The sequence below is a fragment of the Leucoraja erinacea genome, chromosome 6 (assembly GCF_028641065.1).
Source record: "Leucoraja erinacea ecotype New England chromosome 6, Leri_hhj_1, whole genome shotgun sequence".
Classification (NCBI taxonomy): domain Eukaryota; kingdom Metazoa; phylum Chordata; class Chondrichthyes; order Rajiformes; family Rajidae; genus Leucoraja; species Leucoraja erinaceus.
This window is the reverse complement of record NC_073382.1, coordinates 60,052,301-60,074,244: the sequence shown is the minus strand read 5'-3', so window position 1 is coordinate 60,074,244 and position 21,944 is coordinate 60,052,301. Positions and strand designations below refer to the sequence as shown.

Sequence of the window (21,944 nt, the reverse complement as noted above, 5' to 3'; positions counted from 1 at the left end):
CCTCTTCTGTTGGTCTCCTGCCCAGTTCTCCTTCAGCCTCCCCACCACTTGTTAGAACCTCTGTAGCCTGCGACCCCCCAACCACATTCACCCTCTTCCCTACCCCACCACTAACTTTCCTCCCAACCATCTTGACGACTAGTTTAGACCTTCTCATTTCTCGTGGCTTTGGAATTAGCCAACATGTTCCCCGCCTTCCTGAATTTTCATCCCTACACATCTGGTGTCGAAACAAGGAACTGCAGATGCAGGTTTTCAAAAAAAAAGTGCTGGAGCAGTTCAGCAGGTCAGGCAGCATCTCTGATAAACATGGATAGGTGATGTTTCGGGTCAGGACCCTTCTTCAGACTGATTGTAAGGGGGGAAGGGAGAGGGGTTAAAAAAGATGGAAGAGAGGAGGAATAGGATATATTGCGTCAGGTAATAGGTTAATACAGGTTAGTGGGGGGGGGGGGGGGTTGGTAGGCGGATGGTTAAATCTTTCCCCGCTCACATTAAAACTGTCCTCTGGTTCATGATTCTCCTACTCTGGGTAAAAGATTCTGTGCATTTACCCTGTCTATTCTTCTCATGATCGTTTATACCTCTATAAGGACACCTCTCATCCTCCTGCGCTCCAAGGAATAAAATCCTAGCCTGCTCAACTTCTCCCTCCACTCAGGCCCTCGAGTCCCAGTAACATCCTCGTAAATCTTCTCTGCACCCTTTCGAACCAAACAACATCTTTCCTATAACATGGTGTCAAAAACGGTACACAATCCACTATACATATAGGCAACTTGGGTGTCAGCAGTGAATCTGAGCGTGTTATTTCCAAATACAACCATGTAGATCAAGCTTTGGTATTAAAGGAACAAGCGTGTTATTACAAAAAGCATAAATCAAACAAGCCATAAGCCACAAGGTGCCTGTTTGTCAAGTTTGGTTTAGTTTAGAGATCCAGCGTAGAAACAGGACCTTCAGTCCATCGAGTCTGTACCAACCAACAATCACCCATACACTCGTTCTATCCTACACACGAGGGACAATTTCCAGAAGCCAATGAACCTATACCTGCACGCCTTTGGAAGGTTGGAGGAAACCGGAGCACCTGGAGAAAACTCACGCGGTCACAGGGAGAAGGTACAAGCTCTGTACAGACAGCACCCATAGTCAGGATTGAACCCAGGTCTCTTGCGCTGTAAGGCAGCAACTCAACCGTTGCACCACCGTACTGCCCTATCCTTCTTAGTGGTGTGGTCAAATGGGAAGATGGCGGTTCACAACCATGAGTAATCATTAACAAACAAGTTCCTGATTGTGCTGAGAGCTATTTAAACTACTAGGCAGAGAGCAACAAGGGAAGTGCCTGAGCAGTGAGGCTGAGGGACACTGCAAACTGAGAGAACATGTGAGGAAAGGGCTGCATGAACCTCTGTTTTAAACTACCTAAGGCTATCTTCTCCTCGAGTGCACAATGCTGACTCCAAACTGGAGAATAATGTATCTTTACTTTTTAAAATATTTTTATTAGAAGCAATGTACAATCGTATACACCGTGGCATATAACATAATACATTTTGTGTACAACTTCTTGTTTTAAAATTAACAATAGAAAAATAACAAAGCAAGAAAAAAAGAGAAATGTATCTTTACAAGAGGCACATGTCAACAATTGTTGGAACCCCAAACTTAATCAATTCTGCACCAACCCAAACAGGGAAGTTAGGAAGTAAATGAGTAAACCAGCTCAGTTTGAATGTTTTAAAAAAAATCAAATACTGAAAATCTGAATTGATCAGCTGGAGGTCAATAAGTAATATTTTTTTCCCAGTAACAATGACTAAAATCCACCTGATTCTCTTTAGTGAACTGAACCAAACTGAATCTTTTCCAATGATTTCAACTCTTCAAACACATATATATCAAATCTCATAAATTCAGGAGAATTTGCAGTATTTTAATTTATATTAAGCTAAATATATTCAGTATCAAAAGTATTTCAGTCTGTCTGAAGAAGGGTCTCGACTTGAAATGTAATTTGTCCAATCCGCTGAGTTACTCCAGCATTTTGTGTCTGTCTTTGGTATAATAAGTATCATCTCGCCATGCAGCAGTTGCGAACAACACAGAGAAATATGAAAAACAATGAAAAATCAATAGAGGCAGTTTTCAATTGGTATTTGTCTTTGCATTTACAACTGTTGTTGTTTGCCACTCATGCTACAGTTATACTTGGAGTGTCGATCCATTTGTCTCATTATGTGTTCTCAGTGTTTTCCAAGTCCCTCATTTTCATCTGTGTTTTTGTTTTCTTGTCTCATTCCCAGGTCCTCCCCTGCCTTGCTCCACTGCTTCATCAACCCCAGTGGAGCAGTACAACTCCCCTCCCCCTCCTTCTGAAGTCCATGAGAACCAGCGAATGTTGCTCAGCAGTAAGATGACACAGGCAAACCCAGATTCAGACTCAGATGAGGAGTTTGTTCCCAACTCTTTCTTGGTTAAAACTGACTCTGGAAGCCTGTATGTTCCCACAAATGGTGAGTTGAATGTATTTGCATTATTTACCGTGAACCTGCCTTCTTTCTGCCTTAATGCTGTGCTCTAATATAAATTCATGCTGTGTATATTGACAAGTAACACAAAATGCAACATCATTATTAACCATAAATAATTCCAATATACTACCAACACACATTGTATTTTCATATTGGCCACAGTCTTTGAAAATTGCAAATGGAACTTACAGTGTAAAATGGTTCTGTCTCCATTATTGTACCTGTAGTGTTTATTTAAAAAATGAATTCATTCTAATTATCATAGTCTGCAGTCAATCCAAAGCACCTTTTACATAACATCAAGAAAGTGCAGTGACTTATCAAGTACTTAATGTTACGAAAGTTGCTGCTTTTCCACAGAAAGCCATTGGTCCACTTAAAACAGACATTGATTGGTGTGAGCAATTGGTTTGAAGTTTCTAAGCAAATTCTAATTGGGAATATAAAAATAGTTATTGTTTCCATGCTACACCAACAATAACAATTTGCATCTGCCGCATTGTTCTTGGGTAAAAGAGGGCCTCTGAATGTACAAGGTATTAAGTGTTGATGTTATTCAAAGATGATTTGAAGGGAACAAAGAAATATTTGGTTGCTATCGGTTTATTATTATTGTCATGCGTACCGCAATACAGCAAAAAACTGGTTTGCATATTATTCAGGCACAATACATGAATATATCAAAACAGTACAAATGTGAAAAAGAAAGTGCAAAATATATGCAGCTGCTGCAGAGACCATGAAATAAAAGTTCAATTCCACAATGAGGTAGATTGGGAGATCAGGAATATATTCTTGGCGTTCAAGAGGTTAATTCAGGAGTCAGACAACAGCATGTTATTGATCAATGTTCTTGATTCTGGTGGTATGTGCATTCAAGCTCTTGCATCTCCTGCCTGATGGGAGAGAGGAGAAGAGAGGGTAACTGGGTGTTGATGGCCCTTGATTATTTTGCCTGCTTTCTTGAAGCAGTGTAAAGTGCAGATAGAGTAAATTGGGAAATGTGATGGCCTGTGTGATGTACTGGGCTGCAACCAAAACTCTCTGCAATTTCTTGCGATCTTGAGCAGACCAGACGCTTTAGCAAGCTGTGACGAATCTGGATAGGATTCTTTCAGCTGTGGAAATTGGTAAGAATCATTGGAGACATGTCGAATTTCCTCAGACCGAAGGAAGTAGAGGTGCATTTTCTTTGCCTCGCTTTCCTGTGCTTTTTTCACGAGGGAACATTGTGTAATCATTATTACTTTTTGTGCATACAGTGGCAATCATGTTTCTTACATTTGAATGGGGATCACGCTTCCAAAATAATTACTTGACTTCTAAGCTATACTTGTTATTTTCTGAAAGGCTTGGCATAAAAGGCAAAGGCTTTTTTCTAAATTACTGCATTATTGCCTTCCAATAATAGGGCAAAAACTAATGTAGAGTTGAAGGAGTGGTTAATGCAGTCAGTAATGCCTCAAAATAGCTGTGAAGATTTTAAAAGTAGGTACAATGTCTTCGATATGAAAATCAATGCAAGTGGATAAAGATGAATGGAGCCTGTGCAGGTTAAGACTTTGGCAGCAAGTCCTCGAATAGATGATGTTTTTGAAAGTTGGCGATGAGAAGAAAGTTTGAGAAGTGAAACCTTGAGGTGATAGCGAAAAAAAGCTTTCATCAGTGCTAGAGTAAAATGTGCAGGAGCCTGAGATTTAAAAAATAAATGGGCAGAATTGAGCTGAACACCAAGATTGTGGACCAAGGTCTTCAGAAGGAATGGACAGCCAATAAGACTTGAGGCTGTTGATGTTGGCAGGAGCCAGAAAGGCTGCTGATAATCTGCAGGAAAGCACAACATGGTAAGTCGTAATGTTGGATCAGAACTTGATTTGATTTTGCTCCATTTGTCCATTCTGCTCTTGGGCTGATATATGTACCACATGTGCAGCAAGATCACACGAAAATGACTAATAATAATCACATTCTGATCTTGGTGACGTGGTTGAGGAATAATTATTGACCAGGGCACTTGGGAAACTCTGTGCTGCATGTCTCTGCTCATCTTAACTGGATTCTGGTTAATGAGCTATGATTCCAGAACCTCATAGTTATTACTGTGTTTATTACTGATCAAATTTATCTGCTCATAGAATACTTTTCAGTGATGCCTTGATCACTCCACTCCACTGAAATATATTGCCATCGTCAGATGCAGATGCATGGCAGATGAAGTTTAATGCAGATAAATGTGAGGTTATCCACTTTGGTAGCAAAAACAGGAAGGCAGATTACTATCAAAATGGCATCAAGTTGGGAAAAGGGGAAGTACAACGGGATCTGGGGGTCCTTGTACATCAGTCTATGAAAGTAAGCATGCAGGTACGGCAGGCAGTGAAGAAAGCGAATGGCATGTTGGCCTTTATAACAAGAGGAATCAAATATAGGAGCAAATAGGTCCTTCTGCAGTTGTACAGAGCCCTAGTGAGACCACACCTGGAGTATTGTGTGCAGTTTTGGTCCCCTAATTTGAGGAAGGACATTCTTGCTATTGAGGGAGTGCAGTGTATGTTTACAAGGTTAATTCCTGGGATGGCGGGACTGTCATATGCTGAGAGAATGGAGCACCTGGGCTTGTACACTCTGAAGTTTAGAAGGATGAGAGGATATCTCATTGAAACATATAAGATTGTTAAGGGTTTGGACACGCTAGAGGCAGGAAACATGTTCCCGATGTTGTGGGAGTCCAGAACCAGGGGCCACAGTTTAAGAATAAGGAGTAAGCCATTTAGAATGGAGACGAGGAAACACTTTTTCTCACAGAGAGTGGTGAGTCTGTGGAACTCTCTGCCTCAGAGGGAGGAGGCAGGTTTTCTGAATGCTTTCAAGAGAGAGCTAGATAATGCTCTTAAAAATAGTGGAGTCAGGGGATATGGGGAGAAGACAGGAACAAGGTGCTGATTGGGGATGATCAGCCATGATCACATTGAATGGCGGTGCTGACACGAAGGACCGAATGACCTACTCCTGCACCTATTGTCTATTGTCTATTATCACCCAGGAAACACTATTAAGGCAATGAAAAGAAACTGGTGCTGTGGAACCACACCAGCATCAGCAATTATTTTCAAGAGTGAAGGGAATAACATTTCCAAGAGACATGTTAGCAATTCAGAAAGAGATAAAAAGCTATATTTCTATTGATAATGGTACCCAAAAGTAGAAAGTCTTTACAAAGTTGTTCACAGAGCAGTCCTGAGCTACCATCTACCTCATTGGAGACCCCTTGGACTATCTTTAATCGGACTTTATCTTGCATTAAACGTTATTCCCTTTATCCTGTACCTATACACTGTGGATGACTTGTTTGTAATCATGTATAGTCTTTCCTCGAACTGAATAGCAAGCAACAAAAAAGCTTGCTATTCCTCGGTACACGTGACAATAAAACTAAACAAAACAGAATCAATGTCTAAAAATGGTTGCTAAACCAAATGGAAACCTTAGATTCACCCTTATCTAAGCACCTAACAACCTGGTGCCTCGTCCCATCATGATCCTCCTCTCCCTCAGCATTTTGTTTAGTTTAGTTTAGAGATACAACACGGAAACAGGCCCTTCGGCCCGCCGAGTCCGCACCGACCAGCGATCCCCGCACATTGACACTATCCTACACACACTAGAGACAATTTTACATGTACACCAAGTCAATTAACCTCCAAACCTATACGTCTTTAGAGTGTGGGAGGAAACCGAAGATGTCGGAGAAAACCCACACGGTCACGGGGAGAACGTAGAAACTCTGTACAGACAGCTCCCGCAGTCGGTATCGAACCCGGGTCTCCGGCGCTGCAAGCACTTTAAGGCAGCAACTCTATCATTGCGCCACCGTGGCTATATCTTGCATCCCATTCATTTACACCTTAAACCTCCATCAACGCATCTGTCAAGACTACAGCAGATCTGTGCTCACTGTAATGCCTATGATGATGCAGGTTGGCCGCATTGTTAATTGGAAACGCATTCAGCTTAGTAAATAATTGCTCCCGAACTGGAATTGATAGTTTACCTGATCTATTGTATTGCTGATATTCAGATTTAAGAAAATTCCCTTTTTTAAGCAGAAAAACTTATTTTAATTCCAAATATTGGCCACCTATCTGTGAATTACAGATTGTGAAAATACGATTTTTGGTACATTACCAACTGTTAACTGAATGTGAGAAGATGAATTGAATGTTCAATAAGAATAAAACATTCCTATAAAATGATTCAATCCAACGCTAGAGACTTGATTTAATTGGTTTTCAGAGAGGATCAACTGTTGATACATCTCAGAACATCTGGATGGTTCTTTAGCTAAATCCTAGTTCACTGTTAATATCACTTCATTCAATATTTCATTGGTTTTGCTTGACGTCCAAATATCTTTTTTTGTTTCTAACATAATTTACCAATTTAGAAATTATTTTGCTTTGGCCAAGTCATCTGAAAGTCTGATGTTTAAAAAGATGCATGCCTCTTATTAGAAGTGGATTTTTGGATATTAGACTTAAAAAAAGTCTATTTCTCTGATCATATGTTTTTGTTTAAAAGGGATTTGAGACCATTCTGACACTATTTAGAACATTCTTGGCTGGAGCAGTATTGAACTAGGGGGTAGATACAAAATGTTGGAGTAACTCAGTAACAGGCAGAATTCTGGAGAGATTGAACGAGGGGCCCTGATCACATGCTGAAGGAAACAAATTGCTGTTCATTCTTCCTTTTCTCTGGAAAGATTCCCTAACATTGTCCTCATTTCTATAGTATGGACCACCTCTTAATCTATTTGGACTTGTTTTGTAATGTTAGTACTAATGTGGGGTTTTTTTTGCCGAGTCAATGGCAGAGACTGAGGGGTGACTTGATAGAAGTAAATACATTTATGAGGCCTAGATAGGGTAGAGAGTCAAACCTTTTCCCCCAGGGTGGAAATGTCAAAACCTAGAGGACATAGGTTTGAGGTGAGAGGGTCAAAGTTTAAAGGTGAAGCGTGGGGCAAGTTTATTTACACTGAGAGTGGAAGATGCATGGAACGCGCTGCCAGGGGTGGTGGTGAGACAGGTACGAAAGTACTGTTTAACAGACTGTTGGTTTGGCCTCTGCACATCCAGGGAAGTCACATCCAGGGAAAGGAATGATATGGCAGATGAGATTAGTTTTTCTTGGCATCCTATTCAGCACAAGCATTGGGGTCCAAAGGCCTGTTCCTGCTGCTGCCATGTTCGATATTCTATGTCTTGTACAATTTATGTATAATATGTTTCTGTGTATTGTCTGAGTCTATGTGTGTATTCTGCTACTGCAAGCAAGCTTCTCAGTAAACCCCACTGTGCGTGCATATGACAATAAACTCGACTTGACTTGAAATAATTCCACATACGGGATTATCAAATCAAAACCGGAAGGACCTAGGTTTGGGTCAGCATATAAAATTAAAAGAAACTCAACAATGAATTTGCCCAATTCCAGATTAAAGGTAGGCAAATTGACGAGTGGCTGACGAATATGCTTGAAGGGATCAATTTGGTTACCCAAGCGTTAATATGAGGCTGTATGGCTTCCTTTTGCACAAAGTTATTAACTGAGTTAACTCAGCTTCAGGAAACCCAGCAGGTGGAAAGTGGTGCAGGGCTATACCATGAAACAAGTGCCTGTACAGTGCAGTTTATAGGACTGCAGGACTGGGAATGCTTCTCAGAATAGGCCTTATGATCCCTCAAACCCACTCAGCAACTCAGTGAGACCATGGCTGATCCTTTCCCTCAAGTTCCCTTACCTGGACCAACAATGAATAGGGGGGTGAGGAGGCCATTCAGCCCTTTGTGGCTGCACATCATCCATTAGATCATGGCTGATCTCCTACTCCAACACCATTGTCGTACCATGTACATACCTCTTGATCCCTCTAACATCCAGAAATCTATCAATCTTCGTTTTGAACAAATTACGAAGATCTATGACCTTTGGAGTAAGACAATTTTGTTCTGTCTCAGTATTTAAGGGCCATCTCCAAGACTAAAACATTGATTTAGGTTTATGTTTATTCGATTTAGGTTTTGGTTTATTAATGTCACATGTGCTGAGGTACAGTGAAAAGCTTTGTTTTGAATGCTTTCCAACAGATCCAATGAAACATATATAGATACAATCAGTTCAAACTCAAGTACAATAGAATAATGGGGAAGGTACAAAGCGTAGAATATAGTTCTCAGCACTGTAGCCCATCAGTTCCATAGTCACTCTCTCATTGTCACCTCATTCTACATTTTCCAGCTAATAATAGCTCAGCACCTACTTTGCCAAACACTATTCAGCACTGTATTACTTTTATTGATATCACATTTTTTTCTAAATGTTTGAATGTGCAGGTCCATTTTCCTCAATCAGTTTTTACAGAAAAATCCACTCATTCCTCAAGTTCATCCAGTGAACAAAAGCTGCTTTAGTTTATTTGCTCAAGCACAGGGACACAAACAGCACACACAATCCTGAAAGTGATATCAGTAAAGCCCAGTACAATCTCAGCCAGACCTGTCTGTTTGCACTCCAATGAAGGTGAACACATGATCTTCTGCCTTCACCGCTTACATGCCTGAATGTTTATTTTCTGATTCGCATGTAATCAGCTCATCAAAATCTTTCAGTGCACTTTAAAAAAATACTGTGTTCATCCTCTTTGCTGCCCGTTGATTTCATCCATTTTTAACAGACTCTGCATTCTTTTATATAGTTGGCAGTCAAACACAGGTGGGCTGAAGGGCCTGTTTCCACGCTGTATATTTTAATTAAGTTTTTTTATTGGAGGGAAAAAAATAAAATTCACAGTACATCTGATGTATGGCATTACATTTTCCTCTATTTTGTTTTTTATAAATAATAATAATAATAATAATAATATAAACAAAATAACCCTAACCCACACTCCCTAAACACCCCTTCGCAGCTTATTTTTTCACAATCCAAATATATCACAAAATCAAATGCACTTTTTAATGATAATAAAGTAACAAACTCAGAATGCTTAATGTCAATGCCCTTCAATAGGTAGTTCCTTTACCCTAGTATGATGGTTTCCCATTTCAGATTTTCACAGTCAGTGCTAAGGCTTCGGTGGGACCGCAAGATTCTCCTACGGGCCAAAAGTGATGTAAATGTAATTATCAGACTGGGTTGTATTTGTTTTATTATTTACAAACAAAAACTAATCTCAATGCACTAAGTGGGGGAAGACCAGAATGTATGAGCTAGATTGGCTGGAGAGAACGAGCACCTGTCACAGTATATTTAAACAAAACTAATCTCAATGCACTAAGTGGAAACAGAGTAAGGTAATTCTGCTATAGACACAAGGAACTGCAGATGCTGGCTTACAAACATATTACAAAGTGTTGCACTAACTCAGCGGATTAGGCTGCATCGCTGAACAACATTAAGGCTGGCAACATTGGGTGAGAGTTGGGAGTGAAAAATTGCGAGAGACCAAGCCCGAGGGAGCATAGTGACCGGGGGGGGGGGGGGGGGGGGGGGGGGGGGTGGGGGGTGTCCCCCCTCCCATTGGTATAGAGCTTTTGCATTTTTCAGCTTGAAATCGTACAATCTGGTGCATACTGTAGCGAGTCTTTTAACTTACACTTAAATGTAATATTTATGCTTAATTGTATCAGCTATGAATAAGGTTAGGCTAAATTACATTCCTAATTACATTCCACAGTAGAGCCAGGCTCTGATCAACAGGTGCAGCACATGAATGATCTTAGTATATTAATGTATGGAAATCAGATTATAATCAAACACTTGGCCCATGTTGACCAACCTGGGTCTCACTGCACACCTGGTACTACTCCTAACCCTGATTCCAGTTGCATACCTTCTCTCATTCCTGACCCTGAGTCCAGCCTTACACCTGGCCCCCTATTCTACCATGATCATAGCTGCTTACCTGCTTAGATTCCCAGTGCTGAACACTCCCATAGTCCCAGATTTGACTGCACACCTAGTACTATTCCAGACTTTGACTCTGGATGCACACTTGGCCTTCCCCTTAGCCCCTCTGCACTGACAATATATTTTGCCCACACATAAAGCCCCATATCTGATCCCCTGGACTTAAACCATTACGTTCAAGTCCACAGGTTCTTATCTAATGCGATAATCTTTTATGGGGCACTTCACAGACCAAATTTTGCATAACAAAATTTGCTACATCCATTGGCTTCCTTGTTATCTAACATGCTAGTTACTTTGTCAAAGAAGTCATCAATTGGTTGAACACAATTTCTCATCCATAAAATTATACTAATTCAGCAATATAAGTATTCTGTTACCGTTTCCTTCATTTTCCTAACAAACTGTCCCGAAGTCATTTTCACCTCCAATACTTTCAGTATTTTGCTGTCTTCCTCTCAGCTGGGACTTTTCCAAAATGCAAAGTTGAATAACTATATATTTAAGCAATATTATTCTATTAAATGTGATCTTGAGAGTACATAATATTTTATGTGGTATTCATAACACAACAATGATAAAAGATCTGTTTTAATTGCACCTACCAACATGCATACATTATTATATTACAGTTAATATGTACCGAGGGCAAATTTTTGTTCCAATGCTCCCCACTCCCAATTACTTTTACATTGAAGTGATTGAAATCCAATTGAAGTTTAAATGGCATCAGAAAAATAAAACCTCCGAAATGGATGATATTCATTGCGTGGTTGGTGAAGTCAGTATCAGCACAATTACTATATTAAACTTTGAATCTTCAAATGTCCTGGTTCAAGCTAAAACTAAAGACAAATAATAACCTCCTCACATATTCCACTGCAAGTATCTCTGTCACTCCTTTAAAATATGCCCCTTCTTTGAACAAGCTCTAAAACATCGCATCTGAATCAATTTCCATCTGATTACACTCCTTGAGGATGTTCATCTGCGTGTTCAATTAATAAAACGAGATTGGGAAACATTTCTATTCAACATGTCAAAGGAATTGGGGGGGGGGGGGCGTTAGAAATAGTTAGTGATGTAATCAAACATAACAGTTGAGTGGCAAATGACAATAGTGCTACCTTCCCAATATTTAACTGAAGGAAATAATGGGTTATCGGGGCTGGATGTTGTGACAGACAGATTGACACCTTACATGTCATTTTAATATTACACTTATCCCCTGGATATTCCGGATTAATAAATTAAGGTTCTGTCAACTAATTACAAATCAGGCTAATTACAAATCAATAACATTAGCCAACTCCGAAACACGAAGCGCTGAGCATTGGGATCCAGACATCAATGGACAACTGGGATCAGTTCCCTGCTCACATCTGGCAGTGTTCTCTGAACCAGGGGCCACGGAGTGTTATTGAAAGTGGGGGGAGTGAGTGATCGCTGGCCTTGGGGGTACCCGGTGTGGGTGTGGAGCAACCTAGGGGTGGGAGGGTTTGGGAGAGGTGTGTCCTCCCCCTCCCATAATAGGGACTTTTTGAAATTTGATGTATGAAAATCATGTTTTAGTGCATTGTAGAAGTATGATTTCAATGTTTTTTGTTCGAAGTATTTTTAAGAGATAACTTTTCAAGGGATAACTTTTTCCACACAATGGGTGGTGGGTGTATGGAACAAGCTGTCAGAGGAGGTAGTTGAAGCAGGGACTATCCCAACATTTGAAAAAAAAAACTGTTAGACTGATACATGGATAGGCCAGGTTTGGAGGGATATGGACCTAAAGCAGGTAGTGTAGCTGGGACATGTTGGCGGGTGTGGGCAAGTTGTGCCAACAGGCCTGTTTTCACACTGTACCACTCTATGACTAACTTGTACCTCCACCATACATGAATGCTTCAAATCAAGTGGTCGAGTTTGATTTCCATATACTCAATCATGGAAACATAGAAAATTGGTGCAGGAATAGGCTATTCGGCCTTTCGAGCCAACACTGCCATTCAATATGATCATGGTTGTTCATCTAAAATCAGTACCTCTTTCCTGTTTTTCCCCATAGCCTTTGATTTCGCTAGCCCCAAGAGCTAAATGTAACTCTTGAAAACATCCAGTGAATTGGCCTCCACTGCCTTCTGTGGCAGAGAATTCCACAGATTCACAACTCTCTGCGTGAAGAAAGTTCATCCTCATCTCAGTCCTAACTGGCCTGCCCTTTATTCTTAAACTGTGACCCCTGGTTCTGAAATCCCCCAACATCGGGAACATTTTTCCTGCAGTTACAGTAAGTGAAAATCTAGCAGGCAAGCAGGATGCTTTCTCCAACCACCCCTATTTGAAGGCCACTATCTTCCATCGTTTCTACCCAGTGCTTGGTACTTACTTACAGCAGCTATTGGTTGTCCTCCAGGATGCACTTGATCCATGCAGCCTGATCCATGCTGGTCGCCTGGGCGAGTTCGGCACAGAGATTCTCATGACAGCGGCGCAACGCTTCCGACACCACCGATGGCCCGGGACTCTTGCACTGAGGCTGCTCCATGGCCGGTGCTGCAGCGAGCAACTTGCCATCCCGGCAAACCCTCGCCAGCCCGGCAAACGCTTGCCAACCCCATCCGCATCCATCCCCGCCAATGCTTCTGCTTCCATCCCTCCCTCAGCCCTGGCTCTCCAACACCCGCGGCCCATGCAGTTGATATGAGCTTTGAAATTTTCGTTGATCACAAAATTTCTCACGACAGAGCATGAGAAATTTGTGATCATCGTGAGAATTTGGGCAAATGTGTGATTCTCACGCTCAATGCGAGAGAGATGACAGCCCTGCAACATTGATAGGCAACATTTCAGGTCTCTGGACTTTAAAGATACAGCACCGAAGGAGGCCGTTTGACCACCAAGTCCATACCAATCCCCCATGCACAAGCACTATCCTACACACCAGTGACAATTTGCAACCTTTTTACCAAAGCCAATGGTATCCAATTTACAAACCTATTTGTCTATGGAGTGGGGGAGGCACCCGGAGAAAGTCCACCTGGTCACAGGGAAAATGTACAAATTCCATATAAAAGTTTTGGACCCTTCTTCAGACTGATTGGAGGTGGGGGAGAAAGTTGGAAAAGAGGTGGGCAGGGTGTGGGACAAAGCGTGGCAAGTGATAGATGGATACCAGGTGAGTGGGAGTTGATTGGAAGATGAGTGGACAAAGGCTAGAAATGAAACAGGAAACAAAAGGTTCTAAGATGAGGAAAGAAGAGGAGTGAAGTGAAAAGCCAGAGGGAGGTATATAGATGGAAGAAGACAAGGGAAATGGAAAAAGGAAGGCTGCATAGTGGGAGAAACGGGTCCAGACCAGAATGAGGCACAGGGAAGAGAAGAGGGAAAAGGGGACGAGGGGGTGCTACCTGTGGAATGTGGGATAGCTATCCTGGTGGCCTAATCAATGATCATCCATCATGTAGACACAAAAAGCTGGAGTAACTCAGCGGGTAAGACAGTGTCTCTGGAGGAAAGGAATAGGTGACTTTTTGGGTCGAGACCCTTCTTCATCCATCATGCAAACTTACCAAAAGGTGTTGGATCAATGCTAAATGCAAATTTACTGCCACCATGTCCACGATACAGTTGTGGCCACCCTTCAAAATGTAACTCATTGGCTGAAGTCACTGGAAAGGATGTGAAAGGTTCTGCATAAATGCAGGCCTTCCCTTAATTCTTTTAGGAGAATCGACATTTTCAAGCGGCATCTATAGGAAGCTAATGTTGAACGCCAACACTGAGCAAATTTTAGGATCAACCTGACAAATAGTTTAGAGGTCAAAAAAGCATGAAAATAAGCTGTTCATTTATCTAATTTGATCTCCTGCTACAAAAATATATATTTTCGAAAAATATATATTACCATGACAAATCCAGGCATTTGCATTCATTCACCGCCCAGTAAATGGACCTTTTAATTTAATATTCAGCCCATTGTCCGGGGATTTCTTAGTGATGGTTCTTAAACCACTGAGAGCATGTTATCTCTCCTTACCTCATGTTAACCTGTTTTATGTAAGCAGTAAAAATCAATTACACAAGATGCACAGCTGTTCAATTAAACTTTTGGGAAGTTCGTGTAGGTTCCTCCAGGCTTTTCTCATGACAGGTTCTGATCACAGCTCTTAAACGGATTCAGTAATTGCCTGCATGGTGCTGAGGCTGCTTGATTGTGCCTTTTCACCTTCCCTCCTTTTAAATTCTTCAAGTCAAATCAAGCCGAACGTGATGCACAAGTACAATGAAAAGCTTGCTTGCATCGAGGGCGGCACAGTGGCACAATGGTAGAGTTGGCGCCTGACAGCGCCAGAGTCACGGGTTCGATCCTGACTACGGGTGCTGCATGTACAGAGTTTGTACGTTCTCCCTGTGACCCCATGGGTTTTCTCCGGATGCTCCGGTTTCCTCCTGCATTCCAATGCGTGCAGGTGTGTAGGTTAATTGGCTTCTGTAAATTGTTCCGAGTGTGTAGGATAGAACTAGTGTATGGGTGATCGCTGGTCAGCATGGACTCAGTGGGTTGAGGGACATGTTTCTACGCTGTATCTCTAAAACTAAAGCAGCATCACGGACTCATAGACTCGGACAACACAGAGGTATAGTTACTCCAGCTTTTTATGTCTGGCTTTGGTTTAAACCAGCATCTGCAGTTCCTCCCTACACACAGATATAAATTATACGTATATAGTAATCAAGACAGTGAGAAGAAAAAAACTGGAAATAAAAACACAACCTTAGTGCAAAAAAACTAATTGGAAACAAATCTATGTTCGGACAAGAGGTGATCCATAGTGTTCTAATACTGAGATAAGTCAGTTCAAGAACCTGATAGACAAATTGCTGGAGTAACTCAGCGGGACAGGCAGCATATATGGAGAGAAGGAATGGGTGATGTTTCAGGTAGAGACCCTTCTTCAGATTGAGTCTGATGCACAGTCTGAAGAAGGGTCTCGACCTGAAACGTCACCCATTGCATTTCTATCCAGAAATACTGTCTGTCCCGCCGACTTATTCAAGCAATTTGTGCCTACCTGGGCTTACCTGGATCAGGGGCGCTCCAGTACCTCCAACGTGTGGACCAGACTTTAGATTGAACTGTTTCTGTTTCTTTGTAAATGGTGAGAAAATATGGTGACTGTGCATTTATAGGTTGTGCAAAAGAATGTCACTGTGCTGTGCATACGTAACAATAAAGAAACATTGATTGAACCATTGAGATCGTTTTTGTGGTATCGCTCAATAGGTGTCCTAGTTCACTCCTGTGTGTTGACTCATCACCATACGTGATTAGGACAACAGCTGGGGTGTCCTTGGCCAATTTGTAGGTGGAATTGAAGCTGTGATTAGTTGGAAATTCATGGGTATTAATAGAAAGGAAAATCAGGGGACAGAACATGCAGCCAGCCACAAGGTACACCAGTCTTGATGGTTAGTGAAGAGATATTGTTACTGAACTGTGACAGGTACTTGCTATTCTGGTAGCCTAATCAATATTCTTCAGGATAACACAGGAATAACGTGATGGTCGGTGAGGAAGATTGATACTTGAATCTGGGCTTTTCAGAAATCTTTTGAGGTAAAGCTGTAGTACGTTGATTTGTGGAGAGATACAGCATGGAACACACCCTTTGGCCCATTGAAACCATGTTGACCATCAAGCAGCAGCCTTTAATAAGGTAGCACTATTGTCATTTGCCACAGTTTTATTCTCTCGACATTTTCATCTGCTTGCTTCAGTTTGTACTACAAACATTACATTCACCTACATTGTAGGAGCAATTTGTGGTGGGCATTTTTTGCATACCAACACACTCATCTTTGCCAGGGTGCGAGAACACATGGGAAATTCAGTTGTTTGTAATTCAGTTGAAATTCAGTGTGCAATCTCCATCGAGACATTATTAGAGGTCAGGATTGAAGTTGTTTGGCTGGAGCAGTGAGGCAGCAGCTGTACCACCAAGCCACACAAAACTTGATGAATTACTGGTAAATCCACTATACCAGTATAAATCATCCAATTTAGAAGTAAAATAACTTCTTTACTTTATTACCTGTGTAATAAGTGAAGAGCATTTTCACTGAAATAGCAATTTCATTTTTCCTAAAATATTGGGATCTTATATTTCTGTACCCATTTATAATCCATCAGTTAGGTGGAGTTTTGACAACAGTGCAGGACCTATTCAATTAATGCACCTTGTTCTCACACAACTCTTTGGTTAGAGTGATTCTAAACATATGCTATTTGTTGGGTTATTTAGCTTCTGTAAATACCCCCAGTGTAGGTGGGAGGATCGCAGGAGCTTGGTGTTAGTGAGCATGAAAGAAAATGGGTTATGGGAATGTAAGTTTTAGGGAGGTATTTGTTTAGTTCAGAGATACAGCATGGAAACAGGTCCTTTGGCACAAATACCATTGATCGTCTGATCACACTAGTCGTAGAGTAAATTGCTCACTTTCTCTTTCACTCCATACATCGAGGCTATTTTTACAGAGGCTGATTAACTTACAAACCTGCACGTCTTTGGGATAGGCGAGGAAACCGGAGCAAGGGTTCCCAACCCGGGGTAAATTTGTCGATTCTGGATTTGTTAAAAACAGTATTTTAAAATTTCCCCTTTGTCGCTAGCTTTATTATGATGGAAGTGTCAACTCAAATTACTGAACAAAACAGGGTGGGGGTAAATTTACTTTTGAAAAGGTGCCAGGGGTAAACGGGACGAGAAAGGTTGGGAACCCATGACCTAGATGAAAGCCACACAGTCACAGGGAGAGGGTGCAAACTCCACACAGACAGCACCCGAGATCAGGATCAAACCCGGGTCTCTGGCGGTAAGAGGCAGCAGCTTTACCAGCTGCGCCACTGAGCTGTTGGGATTGCTCTGAGAGCTGGCATAGACTTGATGGGCTGAATGGTCCCTTACATGTTGTTATCAAATATGAAAGTTAACAAATTCCTGCACAAAGCTCTGAAAATGGTAAAACATTCAGAGGTGCTGGGTGACGATGTGAATTACATTTCCTATATGGGATTAATCCCAGTTATGGAAAATGAAATTCAAGGAGCATAATTAATTGGAGCAGGGTGATTTGCCTCTTATACTACCACACTCTAGATAGTGGAATTAAAATAAAACACAGTAGTATTTTCTTTGTGTCAGAAGCAGTATTTAAGATAAAATTGAAAATGTTCTCATGATTATTTTACTTATCTTTCGATTTAAAATCCATGAAAGACAAATGTGTGTGATGTAGAAACAAGGAACTGCAGATGCTTGTTAATATACAAAAAAGACACAAAGTGCTGGAGTAACTCAGCAGGTCAGGCAGCATCTCCGGAGAACATGTACAGATGGCATTGCAGGTCAAGACCCTTTCAGACTTCTGAAAAACTGTCTCGACTCTAAACGTCAACTATCCACATATTCCAGAGATACTACCTGACCCGTTGAATTACTCCAGCATTGTATGTCCCCTTTAATGTTTGTGAAATTGGCTTTAGCTCTTTGTTGACTCAATCAAACCTAAACCCCATTATTCTGCTCTCCCCACATACCTCTGCATCTCCCACTCATTATGATTTTATTCTTGAGGCATTTTGAAAAATAACATGAATTCATAGCATCCAAACATGCTGTCAATGCCAAAATGTATTGTATATTTTAATTGTCCAAAACTGTTAAAAATGTACCATATTGTTGCCTCTGCTGTGATAAGTTCAAGACCAGGTAAGAATGTCAATTTTCCTCCCTTGAAACATGGTAATTTTTTTACAACGGTCCAGTTGTTACCAGTCCTGTAGTTATTTTCATTTAAATTCACCAGCTACCTCGATGGGATCCACTATGCTGTCTCGGAATCGATAGTTCCGAGCTCCAGCTGTCAGTTGTGTAACCTACCATACCCTTATCTTTTTCTCAATTATTTGTTTTCAGTCCAACCCACGATAAGCCTATGTTTTATGAATTTTATTTCTCACCTTTGTAATCTCTTAGTTATAATTTTAAGTTGCATTGAATATTTTCAACGCATATAGTTTGTGATTCAGGGTGGGAAGGGGATTGAAATGAATGGATACATTTTGCTTTTTAAGAGGTCCTCTTGCCATATTGTTGTATTGTGTAACAAAACAAATTGTAGATTCATAACTTCTATAAACAAGTCATGTGGTCCATCTTCAGAGAGCATAAACAGGTATTCATTGTGTTTCTCTACAGAATCCTATTGCTTCAGCACATCACCAATTTAACCCTCCCTATAACTGAATTTGATAATGTTCCCAGAAATCCACAACATGTATGATTTGTTCACCATTGTACATATAAAAATAAAATTATGATCTTCATTGTAAGGCAGTGCAATAATGCAAAGATATATCCAACTACATGTTATTTTTACCAAGTTACAAATGGTACAAAGAGGCCTTCACGTACATTAGATTACTATTGAAATGCAGTTTACCAATTTTGGGTCCAGAAGAATCTCATTCAGACGCGTGAAATATTGAGAGTGGTTGACATTAATCAGATTGTAGGAGACTGTTTTGTCTGAAAGGAGAAACAAATATGGGGCGCATAGTCTTTTAATCTTTAGTCTTTAGAGACACAATGCGGAACTGGCCCTTCGGCCCATCGAATCCGCTTCGACCAGCGATCACCACATGCACTGGCACTATCCTACACACTAAGGACAATTTATAATTTTACCATAACCAATGTGGGAGGAAACCGGAAGAAATGGTTAAAATCCATACGGTCACACAGAGAATGTACAAACTCCATAAGGACAATGGGCATTGTCCTTATGGTGCTATTAGGCATTGTCCAGTGGTGCTATTAGGCAATAACTCTAGCGCTGTGCTACTGAGCTGCTCCAATAGTCTAAAATTATGAGGCTAAAATTATGGGGCATAAAATTCCTGAAATTGTGGGACACATTCAGTGGAATAGGTGATGGTCATTTACACAGAGATAATGAGAAATGCTTTATTCAGAAGAATCATTGCAGTTCTCTGCTCACTGACAGTAGATGCTCTGAATCTGTTCAAACCTGAAGCAATTCAATATTTGGACTCTAAGGGACGTGAGACATCGTCAGCACTGAGGACTCGTACATGATCTTATTGAATATTGAATTGAGCTTGAAGTCCCCAGGTGTGTGCCACCGTACTTAAACCGATTTGTCTGTAAATTCCTTGCCTTAATGGCATTAAAAATGTGTTAAATAATTATTGCTGTGCACACTGTTCAACTTCAAAATTCAAATCCATTTAAACTGACGAAAACAATATAACATGTTGTCTAGCCCTGCCAACCATTGATGAAATGTTCAATCATTATGTTCAATTCTCAGTATATTGTGCATTTCTGAATACTCGTTTGAAACCAGACCAGATTGTTGTTAAAAGGAAGCAAATAGCGAATATTCCTTTGTAATGTTAAAAGTATCACTGCAATCCCAGAAAAGCCTCTGACTGAATTGGGATAAAACATGTATACAGCCATGGCCTTCAGCCCCTAGTTCCTGCTGCTCTGCCAAAGGGCAAAAGGTCTCTCTGCAGCAGATGGATCAATAATTATTCAGCCCACAATGCATTCTGCATTGAAATACAAATAGTAACATGGAACCATGTGTGAGTTCCGACCTTCTGATGAAGTACATACATGGGTCACCGCCCACAAATAAACAAACCAGTTTTAATTTATGTAATTCAACAACATAAAAGACTAATGTTCCTTATCACATTCTCTTTGCTGCAAAACAGCGAATGTCTCGGCAGATTGAGTAGTCACCAATAAATGTGCTTCCAGATGATTTGCTTTTAGCCTTTTAGTTGCCTTGGGGGTGTGCCTTTATTTTTTAACAATCAATAGCAAACCACTGTGTCTACAGCTGTCGAATCATCCTATCGACAACTAGAGAGCAGCCCTGAGTTACTATTTACCTCATTAGAGACACTCAGACAACTTTTGATCAGACTCTACTGAACTTTTTCTTGCACTGGACGTTATTCCCTTTACCATGTATCTATACACTGTGAATGGCTTGATTGTAATCATGTATAGTCTTTCCGCTGACTGGTCAGGACACAGCAAAACCGTTTCACTGTACCTCGGTACATGTGACAATAAACAAAGCTACATTGGTTGATTTAATTGAACTTTTTTTATGTTTGCTTATTATAATCTGTATTGAGTACTGTGTCTACAAGTCCGTGGTGCTGCTGCAAATAAGAATTTCATTGCTCCATTTTGGTATGACAATCAAACTCTTGACTCTGGACAAAATTCTTAGTCAAATGGTCCCACTCACCTAGAAACATAGAAACATAGAAATAGGTGCAGGAGTTGGCCATTCGGCCCTTCGAGCCTGCACCGCCATTCAATATGATCATGGCTGATCATCCAACTCAGTATTCCGTACCTGCCTTCTCTCCATACCCTCTGATCCCCTTAGCCACAAGGGCCACATCTAACACCTGTGCTGTCTTTCGTTAGCTTTCTCTTCCAGGTCACTCCTCTTCTCTCCTTTATGTCTATTCTCTGTCCTGTATTCACTCTTCCTCCTTCAGTTCTTCTATGTTTAGAGTATTTTGTTGTTGTTCATATTCATGGGTATTGAGAGGCAATAGATGTGCATATGCATCTATATTGCAGTTCAATTGAGCAGGCTTGCCATAAGCCTGGGTATGAGCAGATATTAGATGGCAGCATAGTGCAATGTGCGAGGCTTAATGGAGTTTGCCCAAGAAGAAGGCCTTTCTCAATTGGCCTCAATCCCTCCCTTTCTCCAAGCCTTTTCTTGTGCTAAAAATTAGATATACAAGAATATTAAAAAAAATCATGGGAACAAACAATGGGGTGCAGCCTGACTGGTAACCAGCAGAAAGTATCATGCAAACATAACCTATTTGTTTTTGTGCTGTTGCATTCTATAATTCTGTGAAATGAATCCCCCGAATTTACTTTTTTAATTATTATTATTGCCTTTGCTTGCAATTTTCTTTCTCACAAATATTTTGTTTTTGTTATCATTCAGCTATAGAATCACAGAATTGTTGCAGTACAGAAACAGGCCCTTCAATTCATCAAGTCTGTACCGACCAAGCACCCATTTACACTAATCCCATTGTACTCTCCCTATGCCCCCCCCCCCCCCCCCCCCCCCCCCCCCACTCTCAGTGTTAAAAAAAACTTGTCCCACATCTGCATGAAACTCTCACCTTCTGTTATGCCCTCCAGTTCTGGTCATTCTGATTGTCTACTGACTGCCCCATCTATTCCCCTCATAATTTTCTATCGTCTCCCCTCAACTTCCTATATTTCAGAGAAAACAATCTAGGCGTATCTAACCTCAGTGTAGCTGAAACCCTCTAATCCAGGCAGCATTCTGGTAAACCTC

At 40.9% G+C, this 21,944-nt stretch overlaps 1 protein-coding gene across 5 annotated transcripts in view; it reads left to right on the top strand.

Moving 5' to 3' along the window:
• tenm4 (teneurin transmembrane protein 4) overlaps positions 1-21,944 on the top strand; it is a 531,769-nt gene that overhangs the window by 289,175 nt on the left and 220,650 nt on the right. For all 5 annotated transcript variants that reach the window (XM_055637190.1, XM_055637189.1, XM_055637191.1 and 2 more), the window contains exon 4: positions 2,310-2,519. In XM_055637190.1, coding sequence (XP_055493165.1) covers positions 2,310-2,519 — 210 coding nt within the window. The remainder of the gene's footprint in view (positions 1-2,309; positions 2,520-21,944) is intronic.